Below are 18,723 nucleotides of genomic sequence, written 5' to 3'. Positions count from 1 at the left end.
CTCAGTCGATCACAAGTGACTACATAAAGAGGTGTTCCTGCTAAGTAGTGCACTGCATAAATACAGGGAGACAGAGCAGTGCAGACTCCTGAAATGGGCCCAGTGGAATGAAAACTCACACTTTAAAGAGACATGCAAAGTTGTGTGGTATGTTTAAATCCAGTCCATGTCTCATCTCTCTCTCTCTCTCTCTGTATAGATACACCCCCACACACACACTTTTTTTGCATTGCATTGCATTGCAAGTGACTATAAGATTCCTAAAATGGCCATTTTGTAATGACATAGTGTGGGTGGGAGCTGTCCAGATCCTTTGGTGCTGAAATGTTCCTCAAAGCTGTCCTCTGCTCTGAATTTATGTTGTTTTTATTTATTTATTTTAAACGTTTAATTTTTAAAAATAAAAATAAAATAATAAAAATGAGACTGTTTTTATTTAGTATTTTTGAAATTAGAAGGACAAAGATGGTGTCCTCATAAACCACCTTCATATTGTAATAACTGTGACATACCCATGGAATTTGTGTCCTCATAAACTACCCAAACCAGTGGACGCCCGCACGCACTCTCTCTCTCACACACACACAACCTGCTAACAATACATTATGAATAATGCAGCATACGAAACTGATTGATAAAGTAAAAAATACAAATGTGATATGGTAAAATAATCTGTATGCTAAATTAAAAACAGCGTTTACATGTCTGCTCTCCAGTTTGACGCATCAAAATGAGAACTTTCCCGTTGTAATCAAGAAAGACGTCTGCATTGAGAGATTAAACAGGTTCCTTAATTATAACGTTAGAGTGTTAGGTTTTTTCCCGTCGTCGCTCGCATGCAGTGTAAGTAAAAGTTGAGGCGGCACGAAGTTTCAGTTCATGTATCGGTCTGCGCAGCTTCAGAGCTCTCTAGATTTTTACATTTCATTTGCATCTGCATTCCATCACTTCGATCCCTTATATTTGCGATGGCATTTATTTATTTATTTTTTTTTTTTGGGGGGGGGGGGGGGGGTTTGTTCTGGGAGAAATCAAACATGGTTCTCACAGACCAGCCGAGCAGCTCTTTAGCTAGTTTTCACGGCGTTGCGACATAAATGATTTAATCTCTACCAAGTATATTTGTATACTTTGTATATTGTATATATTGTATACTCTATACATATGTTTGACGTGGCAGAAACTGTGCAGTCGTCATTTTAATATTTATGACAAAATCTGAATTCACTCGCCTTTTTTGGATTATATGTTTCCCAGGATACTGAACACAGAATTGATTACAGGTAGCCTACTACTTACTGGACTTGAAACTACCGAGGGGCTTTGGAAATGAGCGGTCAGTTTTCAAAATGTCTTTTTTTAAGAATCACTTGTGGAGAGAGACGTTTCCTTAGAGAACGGGAAGGTTTGTAACATTTATCTCCGATTTCACGACACGCGTTTCCATGGCTCCGGTGGTCAGATCGATTAAGCGCAAGGATGCGATTAACTGGCCGAGGATGTCGACAACTTTCTGGGCTGTGCTACTGTTGACGGCGCTACTGATCGTGTACTGCGGTGAGTTTGCGGTGTGTGCGATGCGCCTTCTACACGTGTAAGGTTCATTGATGTGACTTTAAGGATAATGTATACTGTCTGTCGAGTCACTCACTCACAAATACAAACAAAAGCATGGCTCCTTCAAGAGAGATGAGCTCATGGAAACGGAATTGCCAAAGCATGTCCTATGCAATATACGTCTTTAACTTGCTACTCGAGGGCAGGGAACATATTTATGATCTAGAAATATATCTGCTGGATGATAGTATTTTCCTTTGACTCCACTAAAAAAAAAAAAAAAAAAAAACCCTGAAATCCCTTCATCTAATTGCAAAGATAAGATAAATAATAATAATACACAAGTACAGACATACAAACACAGAGACATGCAAAGGTAAACTCACACAACCCCTCTCATTAACACCAAAACACGATTGGTATTTTGAAACCTCCCAGAGAATTGAATTCTGTCCATGGTGTTTAATTATTCATTTTAAGCTGAAATATAGGTGCAAGGCCCATGCAATACACTGGATACACTGCACTATTACAGTCTTGTTTATCTATAACACAATTTCTAATCTTATAACTGTTGCATAAATATTCATAAAGACCTTCATAAGAAAATACCATTCCTCTGAAACCACTTTACTATTACACCTAGTTGCAAAATACTATGTAGGCCTATTCAGACCATTATGATATTAAGAAATATGTAATATGAAACGACTTTTTTGAGCTTGAGTTGATTCATTATTTGAGCCAAGATGCTATATATATATTATTTATTATTATTATTATTTAGTCAGTACTTTAGTAGAAGTTCAAAAGACCGTACTACAACACATACACACATACATGTAAAAATTAATTAAATGCACAAAAAGACAGACATCTAAATCAGTGAATTGTATGTCTAGAAATGTAGCACTGTTTTTCTGTCAGAGGAGTGGCTGGGTAAAAATATATCTTAGAGGATGTTTAACCTCAAAATATGAATGCAAATATGTGCATAGATGTTTCCACATTCACTCAATTTATCTCCGTCGATGGCATGATTTATTCTCTGCTTGGCTGCAATCAATGTACTGGATGTTTGTTGTAGTTAACAGTCTATTTATTTATTTTATTTAGGTGTCTTTTTCCTTGTGTCTATCTGAGCAAATCAGCTTATGCAGCTCTGCCCCGACCTGCATGTTGTCTGTGATATTAATCTTCATCTAGATGGGATGCCCACCACAAGACATCTATGTATGAGTTACTGTCAAGACCCAGACTGGCACCTCACAGCTCGAGCTGGTATTATTTGCAGAGGAGATTGAAAGCATATACACAGGGACACAAACCAAGCTCTGATAGTTGATTTGTTTATTTATAGTGAGCCCTGTATGATGAATGCACACACACAACCGAAATTAGGTCTGCATTCCCTCTAGTGATTCAATGTGTCGCTGCCTCTTTATATTAGCATCTCCCAGCAAAATATTGTTAAAGTATCAGTTACAAATGTCATCCTTGTACAGGAGATTGTGTTTGTTTCGAAAAGCAACAGAGGAAATGTATTGGTTAGTTGAGGTTAGTGATAGCAGAATGGTACTCACGCTGTACTGCAGCTGCAAAAAATTATATCAAGCAATATGATATGATGACAAAAACTGTTTGTAATGACTGTTTAATGAATGATATAGGGAGGGCTTAGTTCTGTCTGCTGGCTCCCTCATCTGGATGCTACTCGACTTGCGTTTGTTCCATGTTAGATTCAAAGATGCATTGTTCAAACTTGTGTTCCATTTGGTGCAGAAACACAGAATAATTGCAGTACTTTAGATTCTGCTAATGCAAATACCTCTATTACTTTCACATACTAATATTGCTCACAAAGAGTTTTTGTGGATTAATGGATTAATACCCAAGTACTGTATTAACAACCGCATAGGAACACACTAAAAACCACCCAGAACATACTAAAATAATGACACTGAGTTCTGGATGGATAAGCATATTTTATTTTCTGTAAACATAAACATGTAATTAGTAAAATATTAACTGTTATAGTATGTATTTCTTATAAATACTGTAACTATAAAACTATATTTACTTTTTTTTCATTGTGTAAAAATAATATTCCAAGTATATTATCTAACTATATAACACTTATATAAATATATTTTATATAAATATAAAATTATTCAGACATAATGTATTATTCAGAGTAATATCAGAATATACACATACAATATGAGCAGTAAAACACATTGATGACATCCAGTATGTTTATATATATATATATATATATATATATATATATATATATATATATATATAATGATTATTATGTCATTAGTATGTAGTGTGTTTTATGATTGTATATTTCTGCAAATGCTCAGACAGCCTGACCATCATTAAAATAAGATGTAGCAGAAAGCATATGGTGCTTTGTGTCTGAGAGTGTGTGTGCCAATATTCACTGGCTATGTTCCTGTGAACAAATAAAAAGAGAGAGAAGAAATACCAATAGAAAGCGAGCTAAAATGGGGAAACAGCAAAACATATATGAAAAGAAGAGCAGAGCAGAAAAAAAAAGAGATGAGCGCACCTTGGTCTCCTCCTCCATCATGCCTCCCACAGGGTCAATTATGTGCCCTGATGAATCATACCTGCTACAGGCCCGGCCTGCATTGCCATAGCCCCACCCACTGAACGCATCCCACAATGCACTGCAGTACATTCACACATCCCCCACAAAAACAGCCCATGTAGTCTGACACATCGCTCAAACATTTGCAAATAGTCACATGCACACATGAACACTCATGGTATGTGGTTATAATCAAAACCATTTAAGAGCATAAACAGAAGCCATTTTTGGTTATTAAGGACTACCATTTGACATCTGCTAGATACTGCTGAATGTTTTAGTTTTAAAGCAAAAAAAAAAGGAAAGCAAAGGAAAGTAATGGAAAGAAAGAAATGGTGTATTATATGGTACAATAAGCATTGAGTTGTTATAAAATCCTTGGCTATTTTAAAGCTACCAAAGGCCCTTTCCAGTGCACAAGCAATTTAACCACTGTCTGCATTAAAGGGTAAAGATGTGGGCTTGTGGAACTTGTCAAGTTTTCTGTCTGGCCTATCATGGCACATCATGAAAATCTTACAAAAACGAAGGCATCTTTATGGATGAATATTTTACCAGCACAGAGGACTTACGAGTTTTTTGTCCATAGTCGTGACTTTTGTTCAAGGGAAAAAATATATATGTATATACACTGTTGGGAACGTTACTTTAAAAAAGTAATTAGTTATAGTTACTCACTACTTGTTCCAAAAAGTAGTTAGTAACTGAATTACTCTATAATAACAGTAACTCGTTACCAGGGAAAGTAACTATTTGCGTTACTGTAAAAAAACTACTTGTCAACTAACAGTCATTAAAATATTGGTAGACTGTATGCTTAATATCTACTAACACCATATTTTGATGGTTGCTTAACAGATGTTCTACTGACTATAAGTAACTGCAAGTATGGCAGCTTAAGCCCTATTCGGACGGTAATTGTTTCTCATGGGGACGTCTGTAAAAAAGAAATCCCCATAGCTCCTCAGTGATTAAACACATGCTTTCAGATGAAGATAAATTTGCGGTGGACGTCTGAGTTTGTAACCAAACAAACCCGGAACTGCGTGTCTTACATAGTCAGTCACATGATCATTGATGCGCTCGGTCAGATTTAATGCACAAGATGCTAATTTTCTGATACAAATTACCACAAAGTGCAACCGTATGGTGCATTTCAGTGGTCAAAAAGGATTTACAAAACAACTTTTGGATTGATCACCTTTTAGAGATGAGGATTCCGACGGCAATTGAATCGCCACACAACCTTTTTGTGTGGCGTAACAGGTAATTCGGCTGTGGATTTTTATGGAGGTGGTGAGAGAAAAAATGCAGACATCATGGATTCGGATGGCATTAAAATCACCAACCACCCCTTGTAAATGGTGAAACGTACTTGGTTACTAAACGTAACCTCGGTTCTCTCTAGAAGAGCGAACGAGTACTGCGTCTTAGCTAAGACGCTACGGGAAAAGTCTCTTTTCACGAAATACTGAAGCAAAAAATTATCCTTAATTTTGTATTTTTGTAAAGCGCATTTGCAGCAGTACACAGCCATAGGCGAGACGGCTCGTTCGCTCATTGGCTTGTTCTGCGGCAACTGCACAGCCTATCGAGCGCAGGCTGATGCAACATCAGTGAAGTCCTGGATGATGCAACATCCTCTTGTGGAGTGTGCTCTGACGCCCAACGGGCACTGAAGGCCCCTGGAAGCGTAAGCTAACGCTATGGCGTCAACTATCCATCTGGATAGAGTCTGTCTGGAAAGAGCCATTCCCTTGGAACGTCCACCGAACGAGACAAACAGCTGCTCCGTCTGCCGAAAGGCAGCAGAGCGAGACAAATAAGCTCTTAAAACCCTGACAGGGCAAAGAAGACTCGAGTCTCTATCCTCTCCTGACACCGGCAGGGCAGACAGGGCAATAACCTGAGCCCGAAACGGTGTGTTGAGGGATTTCGGCACATAACCGTGCCTAGGTTTGAGTATGACCCTTGAGTCATTGGGCCCAAACTCCAAGCACGACTGGCTCACCGAGAGTGCGTGCAAATCACCCACACGCTTCACCGAAGCGAGAGCCAACAAGAATACTGTCTTGAACGACAGATATTGAAGGCTAACCGATTGGATAGGCTCAAAAGGGGGACCCTTCAAGGCCTCCAAAACCGCCGCGAGGTCCCACATAGGGACTGACGGAGGTCTGGGAGGATTCAGCCTCCTAGCTCCTCTGAGGAACCGGATGACTAAATCATTCCTTCCTATTGACTGACCGAGCGCCGTTTCAAAAAACGCCGCGATGGCCGCCACATAAACTTTGAGCGTGGATGGGGCTCTGCCCTTATCCAACAGCTCCTGTAGGAAGGAGAGGACCTCCGTCACCTCACAACTAAGGGATGAACAACCTCGAGCTATGCACCAGCTGGAGAACACCGACCACTTCAAGGCATACAGACGTCGTGTCGATGGAGCTCTAGCCTGAGTGATGGTATTTAGCACTCCCACTGCGAGATCAGCGGGTAACCGTTGAGCGCCCACACATGGAGGGACCACAACTCCGGTTGAGGGTGCCAAATCGAGCCCCTGGACTGCGAGAGGAGGTCCCTCCTCAACGGTACTGGCCACGGGGCGACATCTGCTAACTGCATCAAATCTGGGAACCATGGTTGGTTCTTCCAAAGAGGTGCTACAAGCAGTAATGAACATCTCATTCTCTCACCCGTTCTATCACCTGCGGAAGGAGGGAGACGGGAGGGAAAGCATAAAGCGGGCAGCACGGCCATTTTCGTGACAGCGCGCTTTCGTTCTTGGAAAAGAACGCGGGGCAGTGAGCGTTTTCGTGGGACGCGAAGAGGTCCACCTCCGCCCTGCCAGATCTCTCCCACAACAGCCGGACTGTTTGCGGGTGTAGAGACCATTCACCCGTAGGAACATTGCCTCTGGACAGCCTGTCTGGACCCAGATTCTGTAGCCCAGGCACATGCACTGCCCTCAGCGAACGCACGTTGCACTGAGCCCAAACCAGGAGGCGTTCCGTCAGCCTGCACAGGTTTCGAGACCAGAGACCGCCCTGGCGATTTATGTAGGACACCACAGACATGTTGTCCGAACGGACTAAGACGTGGTGATCCTTGACTTGGGGACAAAAGCGCATCAGCGCGTTCTCCACTGCCAGCATTTCCAGACAGTTGATATGATGGAGCTTTTTCCGTTCTGACCATAGGCCAAAGGACAGTCTGCCCTCGAGCAGCGCTCCCCATCCCGAAGTGGAGGCGTCCGTCGACACCATCTTCACATTCGGGGAAGTCCCCAGGCTTACACCTGATCGGTACCAGCCGCTCGCTGTCCAAGGTGCCAGAGCTGCAACAGAGCTCTGATTGACCTTGAAATGCAGCCGGCCAGATGCCCACGCTCTGCGCGGCACCCAAGCCTTCAGCCAGAACTGCAGGGGGCGCATACGGAGCAGGCCCAGCTGCAGAGCCGGAGATGCTGAGGCCATGAGGCCCAGCATCTTTTGACAGTGTTTGAGCGACACGGTCGCGCCGCAGCGGAAAGAACTCGCTGCGCGCTGAATGCCCATCACACGCTGTGGTGACAGCTGCGCCGTCATGGAACACGAGTTCAGAACTATACCCAGAAACAGAATCGTCTGACTGGGGTTCAGCGAACTCTTCGCCCAATTGACACTGAGGCCGAGCTTCTCGAGGTGCTCGAGTAAAACGGCCCTGTGGTCCACGAGCTCCGCTCGTGATCGGGCCAGAACCAGCCAGTCGTCCAAATAATTCAGCACTCGCATGCCTCTGAGTCTGAGAGGAGCCACGTACGTAAACGAACGGCAGGACTGTAAACTGGTATGCCTGGCCCTCGAAGGCGAATCTCAAATATCGCCTGTGGTTTGACGCTATCTGTATTTGAAAATACGCGTCCTTCAGATCTATTGACATGAACCAGTCCCCTCTGCGAATCTGCGCGAGGAGCTTCCTGGTCGTAAGCATTTTGAAACTGCGTTTCATCAATGCCTTGTTCAGCTGTCTTAGATCCAGTATGGGCCTGAGACCCCCGTCTCTCTTGGGCACCAGAAAGTATCTGCTGTACAGCCCCCCCTCGCTTTGAGCTTGAGACACAGGCTCTACCGCCCCTTTGCTCAACAGTTTTGATATTTCGCCCGAAGTATGTGTGCTACTTCTGTTTTGACCGTAGTTTCGACGCGCGCTGAAAAGCGCGGAGGGCGTCGAGAAATATGTAGCGAGTAGCCTCTCTTTATAATGCCTAGCACCCAATCCGAAACCCCTGGAAGCGCTGACCATGCATCTGCATGAATGGCTAAGGGCTGGATGCGAAGCGCGCTCTGTTGACTGGGCAACGGCGGTGCTCGGATGTGCTGCGCATTTGAGGCGGGGAGCGCGCTGATCATAGCGAGCAGATCGCTCCTCCTCGACCCCGTCCCGGCGCTTAACCGACTGGGGGAAGGCTGATCACGTCCCGTGGGACTCGATATGTCTGCGAGTAACTGTGGGCTGCATGTGTGCACATTTACCACTTTCAACTCGCTGTCAGCCTGTGCAGAATGTACATGCACGGGCCTCGTTTTTACAGAAGCCCCGCGCCGTAAGTGACATAGTGTGTGTGGGCACTGGGAAGTGGGCACGTTCACTATGCGGCGCGCTCGACCGATCTGTGTCGATCTTATGTGCGCGAGCCCTGTGTGCAGGGCTGTGCTTACATGTGGAGATGGGCACTGAGGAGTGGGCATCGTCACTGCATTTATAGCACCATCGGCTGTGGCCGGACGAGCGTGCACAGGTTTCGTTTTTACAGAAACCACATGACGCGTGTGTCATAGTAATTGTGGGCACTGAGGGGTGGGCACGCTTACTATGCAGTGTGCGCGATTGACTTGAGTCGTATTTATGGATGCAGGCCCTGTGTGCAGGGCTGTGCTTACATGTGGAGATGGGCACTGAGGAGTGGGCATCGTCACTACATTTATAGCACCATCGGCCGTGGCCGGAACACCAGAAAAAACACTCTTTTCGTGAAACATCTGGGTAGCCGTGATAACGGCTTTTGTGTGCAGGCAAGCGGGCACTCGTGCAGGCTTGCGCATTGCAGAAGACACTGAGGCAGTCACAACTCTTGGAACTGCAACAGCGGCGCGCTTGGGTGAGAGCTCAGCCGCAGCGGAACTCAAACACCGGCGCTTTCCCAGCAGTGCTAGGATGCTTTCGGGGCTTCTGGCTTCGCCGCAATCCTCTGCCGCGGCTCCCGCGGCGCGGGGCGACGGCTTGAAGAGCGAGAACGGGGTCCCGAGCTGCGTTGCTGACGCTGTCGCGATGACGCAGCAGGAGGCGGTGGGCGTGACTGAGAGCTCTGTGGGGCCGGTCTAGAGCGGCTAGCTGCAGAACTGGAGCGCTTCGGCAAGAAGTGCTTGAACGCCTGCGAAGCTTTCTGGTCCTCAGCGAATCTCTCCACAAACTCGTTGACGGATGATCCGAAGAGGCCAGCAGGAGTTAGCGGCGCGTCAAGGAACGCAGCGCGTTCAGACTCCTTGATGTCAGAAAGCGTCAGCCACAAATGCCTCTCAGCCACCGTAGCGGAAGCCATAACCCGTCCCATGGCCTGTGCAGCGGACTTAGTAGCGAGGAGGGAGAGATCCGAAGCACTCCTCAGATCCGCGAGACAGATCGCTTCAGGTCCCATCTCATCCAGCTTGCGGAGGAGATCGCCCTGGAAAATCTGCAGCGTAGCCATGGTGTGTAGTGCAGACGCAGCCTGCCCAGCAGCAGAGAAGATCCTTGCGAGCAGAGATGACGTCATGCGGCAGGCTTTGGATGACGCCATCCAGCAGAGGGCGGGCAAAGGTGCGCTGCTATAGCCTGTTCCACCGGCGGAAGTGACAGGTAGCCTCTGTTCTTAGCACCGTCCAGTGTGGAGAATGCTGGCGAAACAGATGAACGGATTCTTGCCGAGAGTGGAGCGTCCCAAGCTTTCGCCACTTCTTCGTGAAGCTCAGGAAGAAAGGGGGCGTGCTTTGAGCTTGAAGAAGAACGCTCATCCGGAAGATAGCTACCATCCAGCCGGGAACGTGAAGGGGGCGCTGGTGCAGACCACTCGAGGCCGAGGCTTGCCGCGGCCAGAGCGAGTACAGGCATCAGCTCCTTATCGATATCCCCCCGTCTGCTGGGCCTCTGAGCAGAGGGCGCGAGATCCACGGAGCTCGCCCAACCCTCACTGCCCGAAGCAAGCAGAGAGCACGTGTCCTCTTCCTCTGACGCGAGCCTGAGATCCACTTCCTCGGATGATGCGTCGGCAAGCAGCGGACGCTGAACATCGGGAAGCGTTGCAGGGGAGGCCGGCGAAGCGGAGGGAACCGGCGAGCTCGGCCGAGCTGGAGGCGGTTCTGGTAGGCGCTGCGAGCGGCGCTTCTTACGGCGCTGCGGCGCCGCGGATGATGCAGGCTTCGAGAAGGACGCCAGGCGAGTCCTCAGAGTCACCATAGGCAGTAGCTCGCAATGAGGGCAGCCGCCGTCAGCGAGCGCGAGCGCTGCATGGTCCTCACCCAGACAGGAGACGCAGATGACGTGACGATCTCCTTCGCTGAGCGGGGCTCTGCACGAGCCGCATGAGGGCATCTTTAAAAAGACGCAGCTCTTTTGTGAGTGTGCGTCGCAGGGCGAACACACACAGGATATATATGGATACAAGGATATAAAGGATATAGGCGCCGGATAGCGCAGCAGGAACGGTAGTGGAAGGCGGCGATGCCAGCAGCTTCAGAATGGCTCGTCCCGCTGATATGCTTTTTCAGACGGCGCTTGCTTCCTCCGTGATCCAGCGATGCGTGAGCTTCGCTGAAGAGATGAAAAATCAGGTGAGTCAGCCTTTTCGAGCTCCTTTTATAGGTTGGGCCACACCCGTTTCGGCGGGAAGTGGCAAGAAGGGCGCGAAGTGCCCTTATTGGTCTGATGTTGCATCAGCCTGCGCTCGATAGGCTGTGCAGTTGCCGCAGAACAAGCCAATGAGCGAACGAGCCGTCTCGCCTATGGCTGTGTACTGCTGCAAATGCCATCCATCCATCCATCCATCTTCTTCCACTTATCCGGGGCCAGGTCGCGGGGGCAGCAGTCTATGCAGAGAACCCCAGACTTCCCTCTCCCTAGACACTTCCTCCAGCTCTTCTGGGGGGACACCGAGGCGTTCCCAGGCCAGCCGGGAGACATAGTCTCTCCAGCGTGTCCTAGGTCTTCCCCGGGGTCTCCTCCCAGTGGGACGCGCCCGGAACACCTTCCCAGGAAGGCGTCCAGGAGGCATCCGGAACAGATGCCCGAGCCACCTCAGCTGACCCCTCTCGATGTGGAGGAGCAGCGGCTCTACTCTGAGCTCCTCCCGGGTGACTGAGCTTCTCACCCTATCTCTTAGGGATCGCCCAGCCACCCTGCGGAGAAAGCTCATTTCGGCCACCTGTATCCGTGATCTTGTCCTTTCGGTCATGACCCAAAGCTCATGACCATAGGTGAGAGTAGAAACGTAGATTGACCGGTAAATCGAGAGCTTCACCTTGCGGCTCAGCTCTTTCTTCACCACGACAGACTGGTACATCGACCGCATTACTGCAGAAGCTGCACCGATCCTAGTGATGCACCAAAATGAAAATTCTGCACCGAAACCGAAAATTTAGGATGCACTTGGCCGAAAACCGAAACTGAAGCCAAAAATGGCTTCTTTTAAAAACGTGTATATATATTGCTTGGAATTAATGGCACTAAATCTGAATTGAAAAATCACAATATAATAATCAAACTTTTATTAACAGTTACATAACAAAACATAAAATATTTTTTACAATAAATATAAATAATAATTATTCTTCAAGTTTTATGTTCCATCAAATAAAATAGTTTTTTAAAAATGTAAATTTTTTTTTTTTTTTTTTACATTTTTTTTTTTAAAAAAGATTTTTGCAGAACAAATGTTACATATTGCAACTTTGGTGTCCTCTCGTATAGGGCTGTCACTTTTGTGAAAAAAAAAAATCCTGTTCGATTTTTGAGACATAGGCAAAGTGTTCATTGAATCGTTAGTAAATTGCCTATATTTGGCGTTGATCCGTTTTTCAACGCCAAATATAGGCAAATCCACCGACAACTAAACAGGCATTAGGGCGAACGTAAAGAGGGCGCTTGAGACGCGCACAAGTCAGCAATGTGGACTGCCATAACATCAATGAAAAACATTACTGAAGGCTACATTGATATTATGCACTAATAGGCTCTGTGTGTGTGTGTGTCAGAACCTGCAGTTGCTGTGTGACGCGCGTTCGCTGCGAGCGTATAGTGACGAGCTGGACGCGCTCCGAGAGAAGGCCGTTAAAATCGATTCCCTGTTTTCGTTTTTGAAACTTGTGTTGGTTGGTCCGATCGATTGTGCAGCTTTTGTGACAAGCCTTTTTTGATTGTGACAGCCCTTTGACATGCTTAATATTTGATAGGCAGACGCGTGATAACAGCTTGACCGTGAGTGAAACCTAAGCGCTTGTGCACGGATGGGAGGGGCGGGTGACATTCATTTTCGGTTTACGTTTTCGCCTGTTTTTTTTATTTCGGCCCGAAACCGATAATGCCATTTCGGCCGAAAATTTTCGGCGGCCGAAATTTCGGTGCACCCCTAACCGATCCGTCTGTCAATCTCCCGTTCCATCCTTCCCTCACTCGTGAACAAGACCCCAAGATACTTAAACTCCTCCACTTGAGGCAGGAACTCTCCACCAACCTGAAGTGGGCAAGCCACCCTTTTCCGACTGAGGACCATGGCCTCGGATTTGGAGGTGCTGATTCTCATCCCAGCCGCTTCACACTCGGCTGCAAACCGTCCCAGTGCATGCTGAAGGTCCTGGCTTGATGAGGCCAACACGACAACATCATCTGCAAAGAGCAGAGACGAAATCGTGTTGTCACAAAACCTGACCCCCTCCGGCCCCTGGCTGCGCCTAGAAATTCTGTCCATAAAAATCATGAACAGAACCGGCGACAAAGGGCAGCCCTGCCGGAGTCCAACACGCACCGGGAACAAGTCTGACTTACTGCTGGCAATATGAACCAAGCTCCTGCTCCGGTCGTACAGGGACCGGATAGCCCTTAGCAAAGGGCCCTGGACCCCATACTCCCGGATCACCCTCCACAGGCCGCCGCGAGGGACACAGTCGAATACCTTCTCCAAATCCACAAAGCACATGTGGACTGGTTGGGCAAACTCCCATGAACCCTCCAGCACCCTGTAGAGGGTATAGAGCTGGTCCAGTGTTCCACGGCCTGGACGAAAACCACACTGTTCCTCCTGAATCCGAGGTTCTACTATCGGCCGGATTCTCCTCTCCAGTACCCTGGCATAGAATTTCCCAGGGAGGCTGAGAAGTGTGATCCCCCTGTAGTTGGAACACACCCTCCGGTCCCCCTTCTTAAAAAGAGGGACCACCACCCTGGTCTGCCATCCCAGAGGCACCGTCCCCGACTGCCACGCGATGCTGCAGAGGCGTGTCAGCCAAGACAGCCCCACAACATCCAGAGACTTGAGGTACTCAGGGCGGATCTCATCCACCCCCGGTGCCTTGCCACCGAGGAGTTTCTTGACTACCTCGGTGACTTCAGCTTGGGTGATGGACAAGTCCACATCTGAGCCCTCAGCCTCTGCTTCCTCAATGGAAGACGTGACAGCGGGATTGAGGAGATCCTCGAAGTATTCCTTCCACCGTCCAACGACATCCCCAGTTGAGGTCAACAGCTCCCCACCTCTACTGTAAACAGAATTGGTAGGGCACTGCTTCCCTCTCCTGAGGCGCCGGATGGTTTGCCAGAATCTCTTCGAGGCCGACCGATAGTCCTTCTCCATGGCCTGACCGAACTCCTCCCAGGCCCGAGTTTTTGCCTCCACAACCACCCGGGCTGTAGTCCGCTTGGCCTGCCGGTACCTGTCAGCTGCCTCAGGAGTCCCACAAGCCAACCAGGCCCGATAGGACTCCTTCTTCAGCTTGACGGCATCCCTTACTTCCGGTGTCCACCACCGGGTTCGGGGATTGCCGCCTCGACAGGCACCGGAAACCTTATGGCCACAGCTCCGAGCGGCCGCTTCGACAATGGAGGTGGAGAACATGGTCCACTCGGACTTAATATCTCCAGCCTCCCTCGGGATCCGGTCGAAGCTCTGCCGGAGGTGGGAGTTGAAGATCTCTCTGACAGGAGACTCGGCCAAACGTTCCCAGCAGACCCTCACAGTACGTTTGGGTCTGCCGAGTCTGTCCAGCTTCCTCCCCCGCCATCGGATCCAACTCACCACCAGGTGGTGATCGGTTGACAGCTCCGCCCCTCTCTTCACCCGAGTGTCCAAGACATACGGCCGGAGGCTGCTGCAAATGCGCTTTACAAAATTAAGGATAATTTTTTGCTTCAGTATTTCGTGAAAAGAGACTTTTCCCGTAGCGTCTTAGCTAAGACGCAGTACGAGAGAGCTCTCGTAAGAGAACTCCCATATGTCCCCTTGAGAAACAATTACCATCTGAATAAGACTTTACTCTACTAACCCTAACCTAATGCTCTAATCACAGTTAGTTGCAATGTAGTTGCAAAGTTACTTACAGTTAGTAGAATATCTAAGTGGATCAAAATAAAATGTAACCAGTGGTCTATAGAAAAACCTAGATTTGATGGCTACCAGAAAACCTTTCAATTTACCATGTGCTGGTAATTATTAATTTTATTTTTTTTTTGCTCTGTGCTGTTTCATGATAAATCTGATAAACAGACAGAAATACATACAGACTAGATAGATAGATAGATTAGTTTTAATAGGCACATAGCTTGCATAAAAAAACTTTTAACTTTTCACACAAGGGTTTTCTTCATTTAAGGGGACATGTGTCCTGCTAACCATCTGGCTCCATTCTTGGTTGTTGTAACGATGAGGGTGTGAATTTTAATGATCAGTTGTAACCTCAAACCCACACGCACTGTTTGAGGGGTGTAGGAAGACAGGAAAGACTATTAACATACTTGCGGTGGGCTGTTAAAAAGACTCCACTTCTTTATAACTGAGGAAACCCAATTGCTTGAAAGAAAATGCCACCCTGGCGTTTTGAATTCCTGGAGGGCTCCATCAACGTGTGGTCGCTCACAGGCTGGGACAGGAAATGTCTGGGGTGGAAACACTGCTGGGAAGTGGATGAAAGATTAAAAAAAGGAATAAGAGAGAGAACCAGACAGTAAGACTGTTAAGACTTACTTTCCACAAAGAGGGCACATTTTGGTTTTCCATTACTCTGTAGGGGAATTTACAGTTAAAACCCAAGGACCAGATATGTCGCAATGAAGACCAGGAGCCAGAGATGAGTTCAATTAATAATAATAATTTTACTTGAAGAAAATAGTTTGCAATTTCATCAGCAGAAGTCAGCTTCAATACTCTCGACGGAGTTCGTAGGCCGCCCCCATACAACTCAAAATCAACCACAGTTATACCCTGACAGAGGATACTAATTGCGTCAATTCATAAGTCAACAAAATTCTGATTTGTTCCAAAACCTAGATAAACTCTCCAAAGATGTATATCTGATACGCAGGACACTGGCAGTTGATCGTTTGTCCTGGGACTGTCTGAGCTTCTCCCTGTACAGACAGATACTAACACATACACAGAGAACTTATCTAAAATTCAAGGCTTTCTAGCACTGGCGAGTGTCTTATCATTACGGTTGGATACACACACATAATATGTGGACATTAATCTTGAGGAAAAGAAATACAGGGTAGAACAGGATTCTTTAATATCTCATAAGCGCACATAAGGTTACACATTTCACTCTTGCCATAACGTGATTAATAGTCAAACAAGAAATCATGTAATAATATAATTAATATCAGTATGAAGGATATGGCAACTCGGCATCCACTCCTTCAACTCTTTATTATTATTATTATTATTATTATTATTATTATTATTAAGTCAAATCAATTTATTTTTATAATAAATTGTTTATTGCTCGAAAATAACAAAATCATACAGTGACAATCAACAGATTTGCATAAAGAGCCACTCAAATGTTCATGCAAAGAAAGAAGGCATCGATTCTGAATGTATGTGGAGATGCTGTGTGTTTAGTTGTAAAAGTGAAAATACTTTGCTTGACCTTTCAAAAAAGGGCACAACTAGAAATCGGTGGTTAAGTTGTATTTACAGCACTGTTTCAGAACAGTTCAACCCAAATATTCAGATATGTGTAATTCATTTTATTGAGGACTGTTTCCTCATCCTGGGCGAGTAGACTACAATGCCGGCTGTTCTGACTTACAGTCTGTAAGTTCGTTTACATATTTAAAGGATTTGCCACTGATGATAAAAAAAAAAAATCCGAGTTTTAAGCAGTGTAAAGTAGCACTTGTTGTTTTTAATTTCTCTAATCACAAATGCAGACATGGTTTTATGTTTGCGTGGCATGATGCAATATTTATGGAATTAGATTTGTTTCAATAATAATGAATGAAACTTTATAAAACTGAACGTAAATTTTTCAGAAACTATCAAAAATATGCCATTACAAAAGAAGAAAAAAACAATGAAAACGAAAAAAAATTACTCAATTGCTTCAGATATACTTCATTCTTTGTTAATGTTTTTCAAAGATTCGTTTTCGCTAATCGTGGATTCTGAATTCATTGCCACAGTGTGCAACAGTTTGTTGCGGGTTATTATTGTCATTCAGTAACACAAGCTTACTTCAGGCTGCCTTGAAGGACAAGTGCTCATCTTTACAGACTGAGACGATCAAAGGTCAAACATTATTTACATATTTAGTAATACAAATCACAATCACGAGAGCTTTCCAATATGTGTCTGTGTACTTCCCAGTCAGAGAGCACCTGTCCATCAAAAGCTCACTATCCAATCAGAGTAGATCACTGTTAAGCCCACCCCCAAGAGAGGTTTGTGTCAAAACACCAAACGGAAAGCTGCAAAACGTAAGCGAAATCTGTGGCAATGAATTCAGAATCCACGATTAGTGAAAACGAATCTTTGAAAAACATTAACAAAGAATGAAGTATATTTGAAGAGCCTGTTAAATTTGTGCGACTGAGTAAATTTTTTTCGTTTTCATAGTTTTTTTCTTCTTTTGTAATGGCATATTTTTGATAGTTTCTGAAAAAGTTACGTTCAGTTTTATAAAGTTTCGTTCATTATTATTGAAACAAATGTAATTCCATAAATATTCTAAATCTGTTTGGCTTACATCTATCTCTACCATGTTACTAGTCTATATTTAAAACCCAGTTTACAACATTTGCTTTTCATTCTAATTTGTACTTTTAACACTAGCATTTTTTAGTATGTAAGATGCAAAACTAAATAAATAAATAAATATGGTCAAGTTTTCAACAATTCTGTTCTCTTAAATATGGGATGGCTCTCTATTACTGTTCACTGTTGCTGGCAACCCCTAGCAGCAGTGGAAATTAACCCCTGAGATATTTGTTCAACTGAAGCTGTGTAATTCCAGCATATATTCATTCTCATAAAACATGACTTTGTTAAGTCTCATTTCTGGCTTCCTGAAGCCAAGGCTTTCTCTTTCCACCCTCCTCAAAGCACTGCCGCGTGAAAGATTCTGTTGTATCTCTGCCGTGCATGAGAATTATATGAGGGGCACTTGCGGGTTGCAGTAGTCATTACATTACAACAACTGTGATCTTGTTAAAACATGTTATACGACACTGGCAGCACAATTAATGTGTTCTTTTAATACTGCGTACATTTAATTAATTTGTCAATGTCAGTTGTCAGACACTGGTTGGATTTCATAGAGCTCTAGCACAAGAACAGAGGCCATGAAACGTGTCACTTGAAAGCGAAAAACAGTGTTTGAGATTCATCGCAGCAGATACAAGCAGCGGTACTTATGTACTTTGTATTAGAAAAATATACAAGACATTTCTGAGAAAATATTCTACAAGTGTGCAACTCTCATTGGATGAATTCACGTACTGATTTGCGGATGTGCAAAATTTCTCCACGACACCACATTTCTTGATGCGGGTGTGTAAATACGTTTTGCACCATATTCACTGCAGCAATTGTATCAAAAATGTGAGCGTGCGAGTTTCTTAATTTGTGATTTGTAGAATAGGAATTGTGCACCTGCAATGAAGAATTTGAGAAGGTGTAACTGTTGTGTTGTGTTTGTGGGAGAGAAAGAAATGTCTACAGGTTTGCAACTCTTAAAACATTTCTTTCTGTGACTTCAAATTTACTGATACACATGTGTGGCTTTTCTCTACAACTACAAATCTCACTGTCACAGGTGTTCAGTCGTTTTTACTCAAAAATACCTCCATACATGCTTTGCACGTGATTGCTTATTTAAATTTTAAATATGTCAGTGCTCAGTAATGTAACATTGTAACACTTGGTTTGGAAATAACTAAGTCACACTTTTTGAGATCCTACTGTTTCTGCGAACTAAAACACAGCTCTGGTCATAAATTTACATACCCCTTGCACAATATACAAAATGTTTCTAATAATAACAAAA

General features: G+C 45.1%; 1 protein-coding gene across 2 annotated transcripts in view; it reads left to right on the top strand.

Annotated features, from left to right (window-relative positions):
• The first annotated feature begins 1,153 nt into the window (after nucleotides 1-1,153).
• The window catches only part of LOC132099090 (chemokine-like protein TAFA-5), a 400,739-nt gene continuing 383,169 nt past the window's right edge, over nucleotides 1,154-18,723 (top strand). For both annotated transcript variants that reach the window (XM_059505533.1, XM_059505535.1), the window contains exon 1: nucleotides 1,154-1,557. In XM_059505533.1, the coding sequence (XP_059361516.1) occupies nucleotides 1,446-1,557 (112 nt within the window). In that variant the 5' untranslated portion in view covers nucleotides 1,154-1,445. The remainder of the gene's footprint in view (nucleotides 1,558-18,723) is intronic.

This window comes from Carassius carassius, chromosome 22 (assembly GCF_963082965.1).
Source record: "Carassius carassius chromosome 22, fCarCar2.1, whole genome shotgun sequence".
NCBI classification, from domain to species: domain Eukaryota; kingdom Metazoa; phylum Chordata; class Actinopteri; order Cypriniformes; family Cyprinidae; genus Carassius; species Carassius carassius.
This window is presented reverse-complemented; position numbering and strand designations above follow the sequence as displayed.